The sequence below is a fragment of the Chelonus insularis genome, unplaced genomic scaffold, assembly GCF_013357705.1.
Source record: "Chelonus insularis isolate UGA/USDA-ARS -01 unplaced genomic scaffold, ASM1335770v1 contig_4_pilon, whole genome shotgun sequence".
Classification (NCBI taxonomy): domain Eukaryota; kingdom Metazoa; phylum Arthropoda; class Insecta; order Hymenoptera; family Braconidae; genus Chelonus; species Chelonus insularis.
In genome coordinates, this window is record NW_023276613.1 from 357,481 (window position 1) to 377,118 (window position 19,638).

At 28.3% G+C, this 19,638-nt stretch overlaps 4 protein-coding genes across 5 annotated transcripts; 3 read left to right on the forward strand and 1 right to left on the reverse strand.

Annotated features, from left to right (window-relative positions):
- The first annotated feature begins 184 nt into the window (after positions 1 to 184).
- Positions 185 to 3,591, forward strand: Atac3 (Ada2a-containing complex component 3). The gene is made up of 9 exons (XM_035088425.1): positions 185 to 458; positions 888 to 992; positions 1,079 to 1,261; positions 1,352 to 1,549; positions 1,626 to 1,956; positions 2,070 to 2,345; positions 2,422 to 2,607; positions 2,699 to 2,961; positions 3,044 to 3,591. The coding sequence occupies exons 2-9, from the start codon at positions 930 to 932 to the stop codon at positions 3,311 to 3,313; spliced, it is 1,770 nt and encodes a 589-aa protein (XP_034944316.1). The 5' UTR covers positions 185 to 458; positions 888 to 929; the 3' UTR covers positions 3,314 to 3,591.
- Positions 3,592 to 4,939: 1,348 nt separating this feature from the next.
- Pka-R2 (cAMP-dependent protein kinase type II regulatory subunit) lies at positions 4,940 to 14,540 on the reverse strand. The gene is made up of 8 exons (XM_035088375.1): positions 13,844 to 14,540; positions 12,313 to 12,404; positions 9,827 to 9,910; positions 9,601 to 9,707; positions 9,126 to 9,384; positions 8,874 to 9,032; positions 8,505 to 8,607; positions 4,940 to 8,404 (listed from the first exon to the last, which is right to left on the reverse strand). Exons 1-8 carry the CDS (start codon positions 14,055 to 14,057, stop codon positions 8,274 to 8,276), a joined length of 1,149 nt encoding a protein of 382 aa, XP_034944266.1. The 5' UTR covers positions 14,058 to 14,540; the 3' UTR covers positions 4,940 to 8,273.
- A 289-nt stretch (positions 14,541 to 14,829) lies between these two features.
- Positions 14,830 to 16,828, forward strand: LOC118069987 (ribonucleases P/MRP protein subunit POP1-like). 2 transcript variants are annotated; one of them, XM_035088377.1, is made up of 4 exons: positions 14,830 to 14,937; positions 15,057 to 15,185; positions 15,677 to 15,767; positions 16,153 to 16,828. In XM_035088377.1, exons 2-4 carry the CDS (start codon positions 15,065 to 15,067, stop codon positions 16,331 to 16,333), a joined length of 393 nt encoding a protein of 130 aa, XP_034944268.1. In that variant the 5' UTR covers positions 14,830 to 14,937; positions 15,057 to 15,064; the 3' UTR covers positions 16,334 to 16,828. The 2 variants fall into 2 exon arrangements, with proteins under 2 accessions (XP_034944268.1, XP_034944267.1); XM_035088376.1 differs by having other exon boundaries at positions 14,870 to 14,995.
- Positions 16,829 to 18,361: 1,533 nt separating this feature from the next.
- On the forward strand, positions 18,362 to 18,771 carry LOC118070011 (uncharacterized). The gene is made up of 2 exons (XM_035088412.1): positions 18,362 to 18,608; positions 18,667 to 18,771. Exons 1-2 carry the CDS (start codon positions 18,363 to 18,365, stop codon positions 18,769 to 18,771), a joined length of 351 nt encoding a protein of 116 aa, XP_034944303.1. The 5' UTR covers position 18,362.
- The last annotated feature ends 867 nt before the right edge of the window (positions 18,772 to 19,638 follow it).

Sequence of the window (19,638 nt, forward strand, 5' to 3'; positions counted from 1 at the left end):
TTTAAATATTAGTTTTCATTCCATCCGCTTAGCGGCATCCCAATCGCTTTCTAACCTATACATGTATTGTTCCGAAGCACATGATTATCACTATTATCACTATGTTCATTATCATTATCATTATTATTTATTATTCTTATTTATGAATAGTATAGTTTGCACAAACATATGTACATATCTAATAGGTACAGTCAACGAATAAAAAAAAATAATAATAATGCTATTTCTGTTAACGAAGTATAAATGAGAATCAATTGAAAACCAAATTGCAAAAATAATATTTGAATTGACGGAATATGTCCATACGATTGGCGCGAATAAGCCACCATTTTCTTGACCGTTTGGCACATTATTTACGTGAATAACCTGTGAATTATACACCACCAATTCATAAAAATTGTGTGTTCATATTTAGACACAGTTATTATCAAAACGTATGACTTAATAATGTCATAATTGTAAGTAAATCAATAGAAATTTTTTGTTACTATTTTTCAAATGATATTTGTTTGTTTATTTGAGTGAACACTAAGAGCCTATGGTAAGGAACTTCCGTTTAATGAACAGGAACAGGAAGTACATCTCAAAATGCGAACATATCGTGTTAAATAAAAACATCCTGTAAAGATGATATTTTTGAAAAATAATTGTACAGGACTTTTGTAATTAACAAAAATAATGACGATTACTTGACTGTATTATTACAATGATGTAATGAACCACTTTTATGATGATTTGATACTTGTTTAACCATCAATCTTTTAACTTATATCGCCAACGTCAATTTTTTATTTCTCCAAAGCTGTTCAGCATTTAAGAAATGTTATTTTATCGAATTATCAAACTATTGATAATGAATATTGTTGAGATTATATTTTATTTTTCAGTATATATAATATCAAAAATATCCTACAACTTTATGAAAAATCATGCAATCTGAAACGATTTGTGCTGTTACGGATGAGGAATTCAACACTGAAACATTGATTCCGGTAAGTATTAGTCAATGCTATAATTAATATTTTAATAACTAACTCTTAAAACTTGTCTCTCAAATAACAAATAACGTGTATTACAGGTGGAATTCCTTTATTGTGATCAAACCCACCAGAAATCAAATGACACATTACGACAATCACATTCACAAGATGCCTTTTCCATAGTAGAACTAGGAAAACAACTATTAGCCAATGCTGCAGAAGGAAAAACAGAAGCTGTTCGAGATCTCATGTGCAGAGGTGCTCCATTCACCACAGACTGGGTATTTTTAGTTTACATCTCATTTTCAATACATGGACAAATCATATTTTATGTAAAAATTCGATATATTCATCATTCATAACCATTTCAGTTAGGAACTAGTGCCTTACATTTTGCAGCACAAAAAAATAGATTAGAAACTGCCGAAGTATTATTAAAAGCTGGAATTTCACGTGATGCAAGAACAAAAGTGGATCGTACACCACTACATATGGCTGCATACGAAGGCCATCATGAAATGGCTTTGTTATTGCTTAAGTATGGTGCAGATGTGGATAGTAGAGATATGGTAAAAAAAATTATAGTTTAGTTATTACATTCTTCATAAATATTTGTGTAAAGTATTTATAGATATTTTTTCTCAGCTCAAAATGACACCACTACATTGGGCTGTAGAACGAAATCACATAGAAGTAATGCATGTATTACTAGAACATGGTGCTGATCCAAATGCTGTTAGTAAATTTGATAAAACTCCCATTAGTCTTGCATTGGAACATGATCGACTCGATTTGGTCGACATTTTGCAACAAGAAAGAGAAATATCAACAATTGGATCAGCTGAAAACTTGATTCATTCTGAAGAGTTAGAAGAAGCTACTCATAATCTTATAAAGATGGAAGCTGAACGACAACAGGAATATCAATATGTATTGCAGCAACAATTGAATCTACATAAGCGTAAACAGTTTCAAGGTACCACCGAATTAAAATTCTAAATTAGTAATAAAAAATTTAAAGATCTTTAGGTTAAGATAACATAAATGATAACAGATGTGGTAAATAAAAAAATAACTTATTCAATACAGTTCATCACACATTAAAAAAACCAAAGATGATCTTTCAACAAGTTCCAATATCATCAGTTTCACATATTAGAAGAGATGCTGATAACGAAATTCATCTAGACGATAATGATAATGTAAATAATACTGAAAATGATCATGATATTGATGGTATTCAGGATGGAGGTAATAATAATGAATATGGTGATAATGATGATGAAGAAGTTAATAATAAAGAAGAGAATGAGGATGATGGAAATCATGATATGGAAGATGATAATGATGAGGACGAAGATGATGGTAGTAATGATTATATTTACAACAATAATAGTAATGATAATAATATGTATAATATTAATAAACTTTATCAAAATAGATATAAGTGCCAGAATCACTAGCATTGAAAATAGTACATTGAGGAACAACAAAGTTTTGGGATTTGGTAATTTGGAACAACCTTTGCGGTTACTCCAAGCGCACGGTATTACGATGATTCCGATAGACACAGATTCTAGTATAGTAGAAAGTGCTATGGAAAGTGGTCGAACAGTCGTGCTAACAGGTACTAACAAGGAAATAATCTACTATCGCTTTTTCTTTTAAAGTCTATTCATAAATCATATACATTTATTTATTATTTTATAACATTTTAGAAGCTGGTAAATTAGCACTAAATTTAACAAGAGGTCAAAATATTGGCTTAAAAAGGATACAAGTTAACTCACAACTATCAACATCAGAACAGGTGACAGAAGAGAGTTTGCCTATTTTGAATTCTTCAACAAGAGGTCCTAATATTTTGAAAAAAAATATCGTGGAAAATAAAGCAGGAAAATATTATATCTCTTCCATACCTACCAGCAAAAAAAATCTGGTGAATATTAAAACTAAAAAGAGTACAACTCCAATAACAAAGGTAATAAGTTAAATAGATACTATATCATTCTTTTAAAACATTCTAATTTAACTAACGGAAAAATTTTTATTTTGTCAATTAGAAAAACGTAAAAGTATCCATTGTAAAAAATGACGGTCCACTTTTATTACATTTAGACGATGATATTGAACAAGTAACTGAAGATATTAATAACTGCTCAAATGAAGATAGTATAAAACCTGCAATGGATATAGCAACATTAAATAAACAATTAATTGAAGCGCGAAAGTTAGCTGCCGAGTATAGGAAACAACTTCAACTGAAGGAAGAGGAAGCTGAAATTTATAAACAACAACTAAAAAATATAACTGGACACAAACCGTCTAAATAGTTTTTGAGCAGTTAAAACATTATTTATACACACGTAAATAAAAGATTTACGTGAAGAAAATTGTAAAAAAACAATTAAGATGGTGCAATTACCTAAATATAAATATGCACATACATACATACCTTATCAAGGTATTTAAATGTAAATAGATTTTTTTACTCATACCAATTGATAGATTACTTTGATCGATGGCGATTATTTCTACAGTTAAAAAAACGAAAATTTTTGATAATTATAAAAATGAATAAATGAAAAAAATCGTTTAGTGAAATAATACAGATACTATAAAATATTAAATTTGTAATATATATGAATAAGTTCTTCAGAATACTTTTGGATAATTAGAGTTGAATTAATATAAGAGAATACTTTTTTTTAAATAATGAAAGGTATTCTTTTCTTACTTTTGTCATTTGCATTGTACATACCAACATAAAATACATCATGTTATATCTACATATAGACTAATATAATATAGAAACGTTATTTTTATTCTCATGGCATGTGATTACGAATATTTTATTGAAAGTGTGAGATAGTGATAAAATAAAAGTAAAAATGAATCATCTTAAGTAGATTGTTGAAATATGTTATTAATTTTTATTTTCTAGTTTAATAGTTGATGTATATTATTAACCATTCTGTGCCACAAAAATTTTAGAATTCATACTCAAATGAAAAATATCGATTTTTCTTTAGAAATTAGTATCAGTATGTTTGAATTTATTGATATCAGAGATCATAATATCCATAAAAAATGGACTCAAAATTATATAAAAAAAATAATTTAGAAGTAATTTTAAATTAAGTCATCAATGAGAAGATATTTTATTAAATAAAAAGTCAAAACGTTCAAATAAAATAAAGATACTTTCATTTTTATATTATCAAGCATTAAATTATAATTTTTGTAAATTATCTTGAAATTAATATAAATAAGGTCCAAATTAACATATAAACTTGCCATAGGTCCAGGTCCATTAATTTATTTTATATTAACTTTGATTACACTATTTGTTTAATATATATATTTATATATATTAATTACTTCTCGAATAAGTCTTTAGTTTGATATAAAAAAAATTCTATTTTATTGGATAAATGTTTATATTATTTTGTCATGGTTGATGAACCAAATAGCTATTAATAAGAATGATTAAAAATCAACTAATTTCTGCACGAGACTCATTCGAGTAGCGATAGCTATTAGCTTCAATAATTGGCAATTATATCTTTATTTATTTATTTTTTTTCTTCATAAATAGCTGAGTAACATAACGACCAACTTAGAGACTAGAATTAAACTATGAAGTAACAATACTTCTAACATGAATTCTGCTTTCAAAGTGAAATATTGAGTTTGCTTTTTTCAGAATAATTCGTATCGTTAACAGCAATCCGCGATATAATTTTTCACTGTAAAATGCTGGGTGATATGGTTTAAGCACGGTCAGACCAGCTGTACTCGAGCTCTGCATTATATCACGATTTGCTAATCAGCATTCAATTGATTACAATATTTATTTATTTTATTTTATTCATTTTTAAAACTAAAAATCAGTATACCTCGCCGTCTGTTATTTAAAACAGTTTAATTATCGCACTAAAGCAGACTTAGGTAGTTACTTTTTTTTTCTTTTTTATACATTATTTTCTTTGATCTTCTACTTCATTTAGGTGTACATTTCAATGTTTATTATTATTATGCCTTTTTAAGCGCGACTGATGTGCGTGAATGAATAATTAAATACACAATCTTACAAAGCAACAAAACATTCACAATATAGTTTAATAATTTACATTTACTTCAACAAAACATACGCGTGCTTATAATGGACGAAGACATCAATGTACTTGTACCCTAAGTCAACCAAAGGCTAAGTACTATAATTTATCATTTTTTCATTTAATAACCATATGTATCAATATTTTTCTCTACCATTTCGCTGAGAAAAAAATTTCTTCCATTGGTAAAATATTTTTAACATATATTTTTATAACACTATCTAAAGATAAGACCAAAATTTACATACAAGCAACAACTTATAACACACTTGACTAATAAATAATTATGTAATTGAAGAAATAATTGGTAAGATGAACTCAGTTAAAAATTTTTTACACTCATTCAGAATATTATTCTTCTCAGCATTTTTTTATAGACGGAGATTCACACATTTAATTATGCTATCAATAGAGTAACCACCAGAGTAAAATGTTAATAAAGTCATCGCAACATTTCTTTTATCAAGCCATCAATCAATCAATCAATAGAATAAATATAATGACTACAGTCTTGAAAGAATATCGAGACTTTAATAATATTATGAATATTGCTTTCTTATTTTAACACTCATTATTAATTTATTCCTTTTTTTCCATTTTTCACTCAAATTTTTATATCTCTGACATCCGCGTCATTCAATTCGTAAGAAATAGTCAATTTAATGATTCTATACATAATACTCCAAGTCCTATTGTTTCGAATAGAATAGATTGACTAAGATACTTTACGTGACTTTAATTCCAATCGTCTCGACGGAAGCTCTTATTCTCTATTCATATGAAATAAAATGTCATTACAATGACACATACATAATCTATAACATTGCGTAATTTTTCTTTTATTTCATCTCTTTTTTTTTAAATAATTCAAACATTCATTATATTTACTATCGATTTCATGTAGAATTTTTTTTAGATTCTTTCACTCTTTTAAAAGTAAACAAGATTATAGCAGAAGAAACTCAATAACTTTTCTGCCTCATAATAAAATTTGTAATGGCCTCTAGAAACCCTTTTTACATTCATAATGATTAAGAGTTATTAATGATATTATTAATAATTGTAATAAATTTTAATAATAATAAATACTAACAACAATTAGTATTAATACATTAACGTAATATTAAAATTTGTAGTATCACACAAATATAAACGGGTATCATAAAAGTTTATGATAATATAAATCAAAGATTCAGCGCGTGCATGTTGCGATTGCTCTGTATATTACTACTAGAACAATGCCCTGATGTCAAGGTAAAGTACTTGTAATACTATTGGATTTTTTTTTTCATTAATCCTCCGACGTTTTATCGTTAATAGCACGCTATTTTATAATTGTCGATGATGTTAACTGATTTACAGCTCAGAAAATACCATTATCGCACCTTAGCAGTTTTTTATTTTGAATTCGGAAGAACATCAATTGAATATTTTTAAATAAAAATTAAAAATGATAAAAAAGGGCAGTTACTTGAACAATTCCAGGCTCACTTAACATATAAACATACACTCCAGATGTTTAATCATCTAAATTTTGTTTGAGGTATTAATTAATGTGGTTTACCCTTTTTGGTGAATCGATTGGATACAATCGGTATAAAAATAATACAATATTCTATGACACCATTTTTAACGCATACACACTACGTATTTCTTTTTTTTTTGTTTTAAATAATAAACTGTAGTTTGCCAAGATCAATGATATTAAATAAGATTGAAATCTGGCATTTATCAAATGTAAGAGCGAATTTAAATTTAATCACAAATCCAACATCAATGTACTTCGTTAATTAAATTTATGTGCATTTGAATTAAGCGGAAATTAAATTTTACAAACCATTTTAGTCTATTGAAGCGACACGCGAGGTATATAGATAATAATTGCCATGGGAAAATTAATTATATTGGTTTGGTAAATAAATTTTTTATATTTATTCACAGAATTATACTCTTTAAAGCGAAAATGAATGTTTCAATGGATATTATATTAACAATAATACAATATACTTTAAAAATGAAAAACTTTTTAGCCAGATAATTCTTCATTAAGCAAAATTTCATTTCCCAAACCAATATGATTAATATTTATAAAAAATAATAATAGTAATATATAAATTGACGAGATTCGCTCTTCTAATACGTACAGTGTGTATAAATATCCTGCTGTGTACAAGTGAATGTTTGAAAAAACGATACATTGACTATTGCACCTGGATATTTTTAATAAATTGTACATTGAAAATCAATGATACGTTTATATGTGATTTTTTTGGACTATTTCGTGAGTGACTTTTTGTTATATTTCAATAATTCCATATATGTCATTATTTTCTACAAACATCTATGACAGTAATTTAAATTCCACGTTTCAATGTTTTTTTTTTTATTTTATTTTTTTTATTAAGCATTCATATTTCTTTCAATCTTTATAAATCAATAACGTCCGGTTGGTGCAAAGTTTTATTAATTTCTACTGGCTCCCTTTGTTCTCTTCTTCTCTTCATGTTTTATTTAATCTATATGAGTGGGGAGTTTGTCTTATTATTCTCACTGAATTAACGGGAACAGTGAGCGAATGAGAAACATCGAAGTAATTAATCTACTAATGAATGCCTCTTATTATCAGATCATTGATATAATAGAAAGAGACAGACGAAAGACTTGAATTTGCTAAATAAATTTTTTGGTCATAGTAATATGTTAAGTTTGAGAAAGTATGTGGAAAAACAATCGGCACATTCTCAAGTATTCTCACAATCTTCGTGCTCTATTAATTTTTTTAGTTATTGCACGCAAGATTAATTAATTCATATACATAATAAAATTGTAATACTTTCCAATCCGTTACAGTCTCACAAGATACCTTCTTTTTGAAATCAACTTTCCTCGGTATGCCTTCATATTATAGTATGAAAGCTATTGTACTTGAATTTTAGTTTAAAGGTATAAATTTAGTTATTTACTGATTTAATCTCCACATAATAAATATATATGTGTTTTTGGTATTTTTGAAAATGGAGGCTGCGAGTGATATTTTTGAAGGACAAAAAAATGCTTAAAATACAATGATTGCAGTTTTCCAAGCAGGTGTTGAAGAAATAGTACTTGAATGGAGCGTCAGCATATCGTAGAAATTACCATACAAGGACGCTACGTTCAATAGTCGACAGGATATTCATCGAATGTCCGAGATTTCAGTTTTACTGCCAAAAATCTTGATTAACTGATCCTCGTAATCATCGAAATTTCGTTTCATCAACTCCATACATGGTCCTAGAAGCCGCTCAAAAGCTTCTACGTCCAAAACTAATTTAAAAATAGTACAAAAGATGAGAGAATAGCATTCAGTTGGAACGAAAAGTTAAATCGATAAGCTGATATTCTGGCTAGGGTAAAGTATACTCACAGGCTAGCTTGACATTTCCTACTGCGTATGCTGAAGCAGCTCGAGGCTTATGTGTGACTAGAGCCAGTTCACCTAGATAACCACCCGCGGATACACGATTGATCTAAAATCAAAAACATCATTTATAACTTTTAAATTATTGTCATTTTATTCATGAAAAGCCCTGATAACACAACTAACAATCATTCTAAATATTTAATCTTTGATATCCAATAAAAAATGATACTAGCAAACTTTCAAAATTAATAAATTAACAGAATTTTTTAATTAATGAGTTTTCCAAATTTTATTTTACAATAAAAATTAAATTTTTTTTAACTCATTTTATTTTATTAAAAATATTCAAATTAAAGCAAATTTTTTGCTTACTTCAACTTCTCGTCCATTATCTCCGATGATAGTGATTCTCACGACACCTTCTTCTACAAAATACATCCCATCAGCTGTATCACCTTGACGTATTATCTGTTGTCCGTCAGAGAAACGGCGAGGAACAAGTGCGTCAGCAAGACTCATACGCTCGTAAGGCTATAAACCAAAATTTACGATAAACAGATTACGTAAATGAAAAGTTTAAAACTAATGACCATGACATCAATTTTACTTGACAATAGTTCTTACCTCTAGAGATTTTAACATAGGAACGTTATTGATGAGATTCTCATACATTTTACATTTCTTATACGCGGACTTGAGAAGAATACGTCGGAATGTTTGTCTATCCATAGCCCACAATGTGCCCTTCGTTACAGCTTTAACAGTCGCAGCACGTGGCATGTTGTAAAGGAGTGCCAATTCTCCAAAGGCTCCTCCATTGTCGTACGTATGAATAAGAGTATCAACTTTTGCTTGGTTTTGTACGTAGACTTCGAACTTTCCTCTTTAGTAATAATAGACAAATAAAAATTTTTAATTACAATTTGTTTCGTGGAAAACATTATTTTTTAATAGATGTTAATTCGAAAAAACAACATTGTTTAGAGTACGAATGAAATTTATACTAAAATAGAATTTCAATATATTCTCCTAAATGTTTGGTGTAAGTGATTTAATGCTATTAGGCTGACTTTTAGTTCAAGGTCTCGTGAAACTATACCTTTCAATCACATAAAAATTATCGCCATCGTCACCTTGGCGGATAATATAATCTCCTGGTTCGACAATCTTTTCAAACATAGCATCCAAAACATCTGCCATTTGTTCCTGAAACATTTGAATACATATTCGCTTATGTATTTTACTATTGTTTGAATACTGACAAAATATCAAAATTATTGAACGCTGTTACCTACTTTTACATAGGTACACAAATTCTAGTTTACCTTATCGAGAGTGCGGAATAGAATGATATTTTTGACGCTGTCACTCAGCCTCTGCCGTTGTTCATCACTTTTCGGATGTACTATCTAAAACAAAAAAAGGCATCCATACTTTTTAAACTAATTATTGCTCCATACAACAAGACTTAATTCAATTCTGAAATTTGTAGTGAGTATTAAGTGCAGAGTAGAGGTAGAGTAGAGGTAGGACACTTGACTTTGAGAAGCTATAGGGCAGCTGGATAATTGCTACTTCGCGCATGTCACCTGCTTCCTTACATCGACCCTGCAGCTATACACCAACTAACTACATTTAACGAAAAACAAACTTGAAAAAAAGAACTTGTACTATCTGTTACTGCATTCTCATTAGCCTAGACATGAACGCAATTTTTCTCTAACAAAAAATGAAAATGAAAAAAGAATAGATAAAAAAGTGTAAATATTTAACGTTAACATATTTGATGTCATAATCTAGTAATTAAATAATTTTACTAGATTTTGGAGCCTCATGAAGTCGTTGATTTTAAAAAATTATTATTCTTTTTTCGGTGAACTCTTGAAAAATAAACTCAACCATTAATTCAGTAATAAAAAATTACACAACCATTTTTTAACGAACCTCAATGAATCCAATTAATTAATTCAATCTTTAATTACTTGGAAAATAATTTTGTCTTTCCAAACAAACTTTTATTAATTATTTAACAGTAATCAATAATAAAAACTAACAGAAAATTCAATTAAGTACTTCATGGTATAAAAGTTTCCACAACAACTAAACCTAAATTGAGTATTAATAAAATTATAGTCAATTAAGAGCTATAATTATTAGTTTATCATGTATCACAACGACCTAAAGTAATGGGAAATGCCATATCATAAAATGTATTAGCTGAGTTATTGAATAAACAGCTTAGATAATTAAAAAGTGATGTATTAAAAATAAAAAAGATATTTTAGGTGAATGAATAGAGACAAGCAGGATGGAGATCTAATGTATATATATACACATATTGGTCGACCTGTCGACATCGCTTGAATTGTCTCATACACATTCCATGTGTGTTGGGATTATCGAGTATATGCTCTGACGTCATAAAGGCTTTTTATCACACGCACGATTAAGCAAGGCAAACCTTTTGTAATTTTCAAAGAGTCAGGTGCAAACGCCGAGAAACTCCTCTAGAACGCTCGGCTGGGATGACAAATAAAGTGAACATAAAAAATTTGTCTAAAGTTTACTTTAATAGTTTAAAAATAAATTTATTATTATCATCAACTTCATTATTAATTTCTAATTAGCTCTCTAATTTGTTACTTGATTAGAACAACTGCAATATTATAACACTAGAAGATTTTCTTTGAAGATTACTCTTCATTTATTTATTTCTCCTCTTATCAAACAATCAATTTTTTAAAACTTTCTATCTGTGCAGCTAGACTATTTTCTTTTTTTCTGATGAAGTTTATAAGAATTCACGTGTTATCGATGTGGAAAAGAATTAATTGAAGATATATATTTGATGGGAGGCTGACTGGTCAGCAATAAATAACTAAGAATTTTTCCTAGATTGATAAATTATTGTTCAATCTTATTAATGACGTCAACTGATGAAAAAAAATAGTTGTTATTTTATCTTTGAAATAAATACTAAATAACTTGGATTCTTTTTTGTTGAACAGAGCAACCTTACAGAGATTATTTTCTTAGATTTAATAAAAGACAGTATTAAGTTAAAGCGGATTTGCTGATAAAGTTAGTACTTTCTACATTAACGTTAAAGTGAGAAAGCTTTTTTGGCAGAATTAAATACTCAATCTATTTAAACTTGTGAAAAATTTTCTTAATAATGTGTTCAGGAAAAATGTGAGGAACTTTTTTCATTAGAATTCAAAGTTTTTCTGAAGTTAATAGAAGTAAAATGTAATAAGGAATAAAGTGAATAGTAAAATAGTCTATTATTAACAATAAACGAGGAATAATTTTAATTAATATTTTTTAAAATAAAACTTTTTGAATCTCTTTTACAAAATATTCTCCAATAATATTTTCACATATTTTTCATTTCATAAAAATTGAGGTATTTATGATTCTAAAGGGTAAATAGAAGTTTTTTTTAAAATAAATGGAGAAAAAATTTAATTAAAAATCACTGAACTTTTTTTCAATTTTTTTCGAAATAATAATTATACTATTAATTAAAATAGCTCTTACGCAAACAATGACTGCATACAGCCCAATTTAATCAACCTAAACAACATTTTTTGTATGTAAATAAAGAGCAATTCATGGATTTATCTGAATCTATTATTTACATTTAAGTGTTAATTAAATTCAAGCTTCATTAGAATAGTTTTTAATAATAACAATGAAAGGTATAAACTTTGGTATTCTATTAGCTAAATGAATGCTAATTTATAGGAAATATATGTGAAAAATCATTTTATTTATTTCACAAATAACAGTTTATCAACGTAAAATTTACCTTAACGCCCTCGTCCTCTTCATCCTCTTCTGGATTGTAGGTTTCAGTAAAAACGCTTTTCCTTCTACTAGCAAATCTGCCCACGGGCGGCTCTGAAATAGAGATTGGAAATCACATTTATTTATGTCAACATGTCTGCTATAGATATGAGGAATTGGACACTGATATCTGTCAGAAATATCAAATCATTGGAAAACATATAATTTTTAATAATAAAATTATGTCCAAGTTTTATTCATGACCCTGGTAATCATAAATAAATTTTAAGGGACGTAATTGGATTTTATAAATAATTATGTCTTAACCCTCATTAAAATCTTGAATTGAGTTTACTTGTGCAAGTTAGGGTTTATCATGATTTAAATTGACTGCAAGTCAGAAAACAACTTGTCTTATTTCTATTTATATCAAAATGTAGACTCAAGAGCTTGAGGAATGCCCAATTGTTGAATGTCATCAAAGTGGAGCCAATTAGAGCGAGTGTCTCTTGAATAGTCTACACCTGTTTTGTTAAAGTGAATAATTATGACTATTAATGCACGTATTAATAGGTGGTTAATTGTCGACCACTTGGGCAAATGTGCAACCATATTCGATCAAATTCCCTTTTCTGCTCATTCAACATAAAATAAATACACTTTATCAGAATATTTTTTTTTCTCAAAAACTAGTATCAATAACTGGCAGTTTATTTAATTTGTTGACTATAAAGAGTGATTTAAACAGTACAATAGAATTCAATTCAATTCTCAGCTTGGCAAACGTTGACAAGTCATGTATTTATGTACTTTAACAATAATTTAGGGTGATTTTTGACATACATAAAACCATGTGAAGGTCGATTAACACTACATTTCGAGAAAATAAAATAAAATAAACTATATAACATAAACTCTAAATAGAATATCAAAATATTTAAATACTTATTTTAATTTATAATAAACAACAACAAATAGATAAATTTTCATTAATTTATGATAATTATAACTATTTTAAATAAAATGTTTCATCATGTATAAACATAAAGGTTTTGTTGTGATATATTCAAAAAAATTAAAATTATATTTTTTAATGAACTGAACTAATTATCATTATTTTTTTTTTTTTAAATCTATCGTAATATCAATAAGTTATTCATTGAGTTACAGAAATCCAGTCCATATGCTAATACATTCATTTATTAATATTAACTGCCAAACTATGATAAATTATGAAATATTGAATTAATAAATCCCAAATGAAATAGAATCCGGTTTCTTCTGTAACTCGAACAAACACATCACTTCTATAAAAAATTCATCTTACATTTATTAGTTGTTTATAAAATTTTAATTAATCACTGGAAGGGTTTGTATAACAAAATGAAATCAAACAAAAATAAAATAAAAATAAAAGAAACTTCAGAGTAGATAAAATAAATTGTTAGAAAAAAGTTTAGAAGTATGAGTATGATAAAGTTAAAGGGCAGTTGAAATAACAAAAGGGTGTGAGATAACCTTTGGAATTAAGATAAAAAGGAAAAAAAGTTTACCTTCTTCTACGGTCTCGTCTGGTGTTGATGAACACGTAGCGTTCGACTGGATCAACATACTTTGTTGATTATCCCGTAATTTTGTGAAAAAATCAACAGCATAATCGATAATATCCGCTGGTTGTTCTAGGAGATAACTGATAGTAAACTCAAGAAGAATATTCCTTAGATCGTCGGGCACCGTGATCTTGCCAGCGTTTCTTTGGCAACTCATCGTCGCGCCCGGAGAAAATCGAAGCCGACCGCCGAGAGTCAACTCGCGCGCCGAAGAGAGGCCGTCCACCACCCTGATAACTCCTATCGTCTTCAATTATTATATCTATTAATTTTTCCCGTAGGAATCCTTGCTACTTTGTACAATCAGCTCAATCAGATGGCCTCAAAATAAAATTACCACTTATATAGTCGTATTTGATGAATTGTATAACGATGAATACGTGATAATGTATCTTTCGTCCTCCACTCATACGCTTAATCCTTACGAAAGTTCACTTTTTTATCCTTAATTAAAGTCTTTAACCGTCTGTCTTGGCAATCACGCACTTATTCTTACTTAAACATTGACTCATAAGTATTTACTTCTGTTATTATTCATTAATCTTTGGATTAAACAGCTTTTTTTACAATATATTGCACTCGTCAAACACTACCGTACGACGACGGCACGATTTGACGTCCGTCTGCCTTAAAAGATGGCGTCGACACCTACCACAATCCATACTCGAAACATATTATTTCTCGATTTATTGATTATTCAACTATTAATCAATAATTATATCTAAAGAATTTTCAAAGTAATATTTTCAAAATTTTTTTTAAATAAATGTCAAATCTGATCATTTTCGGCACTAAAAATTGAAGTTATTACTCCAAAATTATCACACATAAATCATTTCACACAGATGGCGCTAAATTTGCCTTTTAAAATTCGCGGTCAAAATAAATACTGCCAATTTTATATTTTGTTTATCTCTATTCTTATAACACCACAAACTGTGTGGTAAAGTAAGTAGGCTTGTGTAATAAAAAAAATTTGATAGAAAACGGTGGTGGAAAGGTCGGACCAACTAAACAATTTGACTATACTTTGTTGTGTATGTTTCTTATAACCCACGTGCTTATAATGAGAGTGAAGTAAAATACTTTTTGCTGGTAGGATTGGAGCAAAGAAGTGAAAACATTAAATTGAATCTGAAACAAATTTATATTTAAGATAAAACAATGGAGAAACGTCAGTTTGATGAAAAACTTGGGGGACACGTATTTTTGCCTCGAAATATTAACCTTCTGAAATTTCTTGCTGCCAGGGCGCCTGAAATGATGGCTATGACACGATATTTAGGTAACTTCGATTGAATTTTCTATTGTGATGTTCTGTATTAATACTGCAAAATCCAGCTAGTTTTTGTAAGTTTTTAATTCTGCACAAAAAATGGCTGAACCGATTTTGCTAAAAACCTAATCAGTTTTAAGTTGCATGATTATGCGTTTAATGAAATTGGCCCCATGTTGATGAAATTTTTTTTTTCTAGAGATCATCACACATAAAAACTACTGATTCGACATTAGAAGTCTTGAAACGCGAAGATATGTCAAAATTTCGAATTCACAAAATTAAATCCATTTGCAATAACTTCTCATTGGGGAATAAACAAATCTATTAACCCTTTACATATATCCTGCTCCGATTTACAATCACTGATATCGTGATGAAACAATTTATAACATTCTTTTTTCGTAGAAGTTTTAGCATGAAACTTTGTCTAAATGGTTCATGAGTAACAAGAATCGTGATGTAAACAAATAAGTAATTAATTTTTATTATTATTTTAGAAAGCCTAGAAGCCAAAAAACAAACTTCTAAAAAGATTCCAATGCACATGAGAAGACGATTAATGTCTCATCATGCAAAACGAAAATTTAGGTAAGTTCAATTTTTTTAACAATTTCACTAGAGTCTCCATAATATGGACGGCTTGAGGCTCTGAGTTCATTGGCGGAAACGACTGACCAAATGTTTGATTCTCCAACTCTTTTATAGTTTTATAGCAAACCAAATTATGGAGACTCTACTTAATAAACAAAAAGAAAATATGATTCAGTACTAATAGTATTGGTTTCAAGACAGAACTTTTACAATTGCTTAAGTTATCTAGTAATCAGTACTGTGTTCACCAGAATCATTTATGTTTAGATTTAATATTAAAAAAATAATTTTTAAATTAAGAGGGTATTAATACCATCTTTATTTAAATCCCCCTTAGAAATCTAAATGAATCGAAATAATGTTTTGTTAATTTTTATTTTAGACCATCTAAAACTCAGGAAACTTCTGTTTCTGAAGCCTTCACTTCACATGAGAAGACAAGTGATATCTCACAATGTAAAACGAATGATTCGATGACTAATAAAAGCTCACCTAGAACAGATAAAAAAATCAAGCCTAGCAATTCCAAGAAAAAGGCCTTAAAGAAAGAACAGAAGACGTAATTTTTTGAAAGAATATACTCGAAGACGAAGAAGATAGTCAGAAATTTATATATGTTATCCAAAAAGGTTTTATATGAATGGAAAATGAGGATACAAAATTGCTAATTACTCTAATGACCGTAGTTTCTATTTCTTCTACCGAATCAAAAAAGGTGGATGGAATCTAACTATCCTGCTAACTAACTAATAGAAAAGAAAAACAATCAAGTATTAGTTAGAAATACTTAAATAAAATGTTAACGGCTGGCTCCTTTACGAATTCTCAATATATGTTTATAAAATTTCATGTAAAGTATTGTTGCTTAGATGATGTCATTAATTAATTTAGAGAAGCTATGACCTTAAGCTTAAGCTTAGTTAAAAGTACAAATAGAAGAGTTATCTATCATTCAATTATTAATCTAAACTGATTTCGGACGAGAATCAGACAAATTTGTTTATTTATAATGAAATAAATTTTCTATAAAATTTTAATGTGAGAATTTTATAAATAATGATGAATGAATGTATTAATGATCTCAAGAAAAATATTATTTTTTTTAATAATAAAAAGAATTTTTATAACTCACAATTATTTATTTTTCGTTTTTTACTTATCAAAAAGATTATGTATTTATTATAATATTATGACTTATTTTTTATTCAATGTTTACTGTAATATTCGTTTTATATTTTACTAGCAGTTGTTACGAACAAACTATGATAGAAACAGTCCGGGCTTTAAACATTTTTTGAAAATCCGAATTGTTCATTCTAGTATCAGCGATATTAGCGAAAGTTAATAGAACAATTGCTGATCTACAAGATTTGATCTTCTAGCAAAAAACTTGATTCTTCTATTTTCTGCTTCTACTCAGCTCAAATAATTGGCAATCTTTACTTCGCAAACATGTACACAGCAACTGTGTAAAAGAATATATCCTCAAGATGGTCATAAAAATACCATCACCATAATCATCCTAAGTTTCTTATCCATTTACTTTAACCATTATGGAATATACAATAATCGAAATAATAATTACAATGTGGCCATTTTCAAATTGCTCAATTATACTTATTTTTCTAATCTTTAAATTATTGAGTACCATTTTATTACACTTAGAAATATTCGTCTATCGGAAAATAAATTGGCGGAGAAGAAACTCTTATCAATAATCAGAAATTTAACTCCACTTATATCATACCAGATAAAAAAACTAATTATTAATTACTTGATTCGAAAACTTTTGATTTATAAATTTTTGTTTTGAGAACATGTTGTATCATATTTTTTTATCGAAAGATTCACAGAAGAGTAATTTCGTATTACATAAACTTAAAAAAAAAAAAAAAAAAAAAAAAATTCTGTTTTTTAAAAATAATCTGCTTTTAAAAAGCTATTAAGCACTTGTCATTACTCAGTGGAGTTGGACTGCAACCACAAATCGATTTGAAAAAATATTCTATATCAATAAGTGAAATGTCATGTTTTAAGATTATTCAGAAATATGGAATCGATAATAAAGAGTTAGTAGGAAAATAGTTCAATGCAAAAACCAATGCTTTGAAGGTTTGAAAAATTAGTTTTGAGAAAGCATTACTCATTGAATGACACATGCAAATCATCAAAGTCATGAACAAGATATCGTTAGTAGTTTTATTTTTTTGTTTTCTACAAGTTCCGGGTGAATTAGATACTTTTGTAAAATCATACGTAGAGATCATAACGCATATTAATGACTATTATAACTGTGACTACATTTTTTCATTTGGTGATACTTTTATCATAAATGATAGACAATGGAATCGACAGGTCAATTTCGCAAATTATAGCATAAGATTGAAGAACTTGGACGAATTTGAAAAGGCAAAAAAACCTCTAGTAGTTTACTTCAATAATCCAGACAGAACAAAATATCAAGTATAAATATAATAAATATTATTAAACTTTATTGCTGCACCAAATTTACTAATATATTGATATTCATAACATTAGTTAATTACATCAGCAGTAGATACGACCAAACCAATATTCTGCTTCTTTATGAGCATGAACGCAAAAGTGGAAGACTTTTTCAGTAACATATATTTTCCATATCAGTATAAGTTCATAGTTTCTCAAATAAATAAGATGGACCCCAGTCAAGTAATAATATGGAAAGTTAAGTTAGATAACAAAAAGAAACAAATCGCGAAATTACTCTTTGCAACATGGAGTGAAGAAACTGGAATTAAATCATTCGCTAGTCCTGAGGATATTCTATCAAGTCATACAATACGCGCAGGAATACGTCATGTGAGTACGAAGATATCTGGACGTGATGATAAAATATTTTCTACTCTTATTTTTTTAGAATCCACCTCTTTCGTATGTCAAAAGAATTAATAATGAATTACAATTAACTGGATATACAGGGGAAATGGCAGAAACTTTAGAAGGTTCATTGAATATCAGGTAGACTTAAATGATAATTGAGAAATTTAGAGTTTTTAGAGTGTTAAGTATTTTACAGATTTACCTACACGTTTGTAAGTGCAACTGGATTCAAAGAAAACGGAACATGGAGCGATGGCTTAGGTTTATTAATGAATGATTCCATCGACATTCTTTTTGCTCCGTTTGCCATGACTGTTGAAGCGAAGACCTATTTTGATTTGTCTTTTCCTTTATTCAAATCAAAGTATGTTAAGTAACCATTTGTTGTCGTAACCTTTATAGTTGAATTCTAATCTTTTAAAAGACTTTCAAGGAGAAGGTAGGATTATGGTTCGGTCAGTTATATGTTTTTCTTGTTCAAAATTCAACAGAGTAAAATTCTCATTGAGTGGAAATAAGAAGTTACCCATAATCTTTCCTTCTTTCTTCATTTGAAATGGTAGTCATTACTAGGGAGAGAGAGAGAGAGTCTGAGTCAGTATTGACTAATTTAATTATTATATTTCAGTCTTGCCATGTTCATAAAGAAACCTAATAATGTATTCAGTTGGTCAAGCTATTTCAGACCTTTCAAAATTACTGTATGGTATATCATAATATTGACCATAATGATTGAAAGCATTGTTTTAACTATTCTTGAATATTATAAGAAAATCGATGTAATTAGAAGATTGAGAAGAAAACCAATAAAAATACCAATACAATTTGCACATTCGTTTTTAAGGGTTTATGGAGCTATGTGCAATCAAAGTAAGTTTTTCCACAGGCGTAGAAATAAAAAGTGACTCAAAAATAATTATGTTAAATAAAACTTTGAAATAATTATTGATAGGTTGGCCGTCATCCAGTTTTAATCCTTTAAGAATTCTTCAGTTGACAATTAATGTTA

Bases quoted from the DNA above. Each gene is read 5' to 3' on its own strand.
- LOC118069987 (XM_035088377.1), top strand. From the start codon at position 15,065: ATGGAGAAACGTCAGTTTGATGAAAAACTTGGGGGACACGTATTTTTG. The intron at 15,186-15,676 runs GTAACTTCGATT...TTATTATTTTAG, and splicing joins GGCTATGACACGATATTTAG to AAAGCCTAGAAGCCAAAAAA. The intron at 15,768-16,152 runs GTAAGTTCAATT...TTTTTATTTTAG, and splicing joins CATGCAAAACGAAAATTTAG to ACCATCTAAAACTCAGGAAA.
- LOC118070011 (XM_035088412.1), top strand. From the start codon at position 18,363: ATGAACGCAAAAGTGGAAGACTTTTTCAGTAACATATATTTTCCATAT. The intron at 18,609-18,666 runs GTGAGTACGAAG...TTATTTTTTTAG, and splicing joins TACGCGCAGGAATACGTCAT to AATCCACCTCTTTCGTATGT.
- Atac3 (XM_035088425.1), top strand. From the start codon at position 930: ATGCAATCTGAAACGATTTGTGCTGTTACGGATGAGGAATTCAACACT. The intron at 1,262-1,351 runs GTATTTTTAGTT...TAACCATTTCAG, and splicing joins CTCCATTCACCACAGACTGG to TTAGGAACTAGTGCCTTACA. The intron at 1,550-1,625 runs GTAAAAAAAATT...ATTTTTTCTCAG, and splicing joins ATGTGGATAGTAGAGATATG to CTCAAAATGACACCACTACA.
- Pka-R2 (XM_035088375.1), bottom strand. From the start codon at position 14,057: ATGAGTTGCCAAAGAAACGCTGGCAAGATCACGGTGCCCGACGATCTA. The intron at 9,911-12,312 runs GTAAATTTTACG...TTTTTGTTTTAG, and splicing joins AAGAGGACGAGGGCGTTAAG to ATAGTACATCCGAAAAGTGA. The intron at 8,405-8,504 runs GTGAGTATACTT...TTTTTAAATTAG, and splicing joins AGGAAATGTCAAGCTAGCCT to TTTTGGACGTAGAAGCTTTT.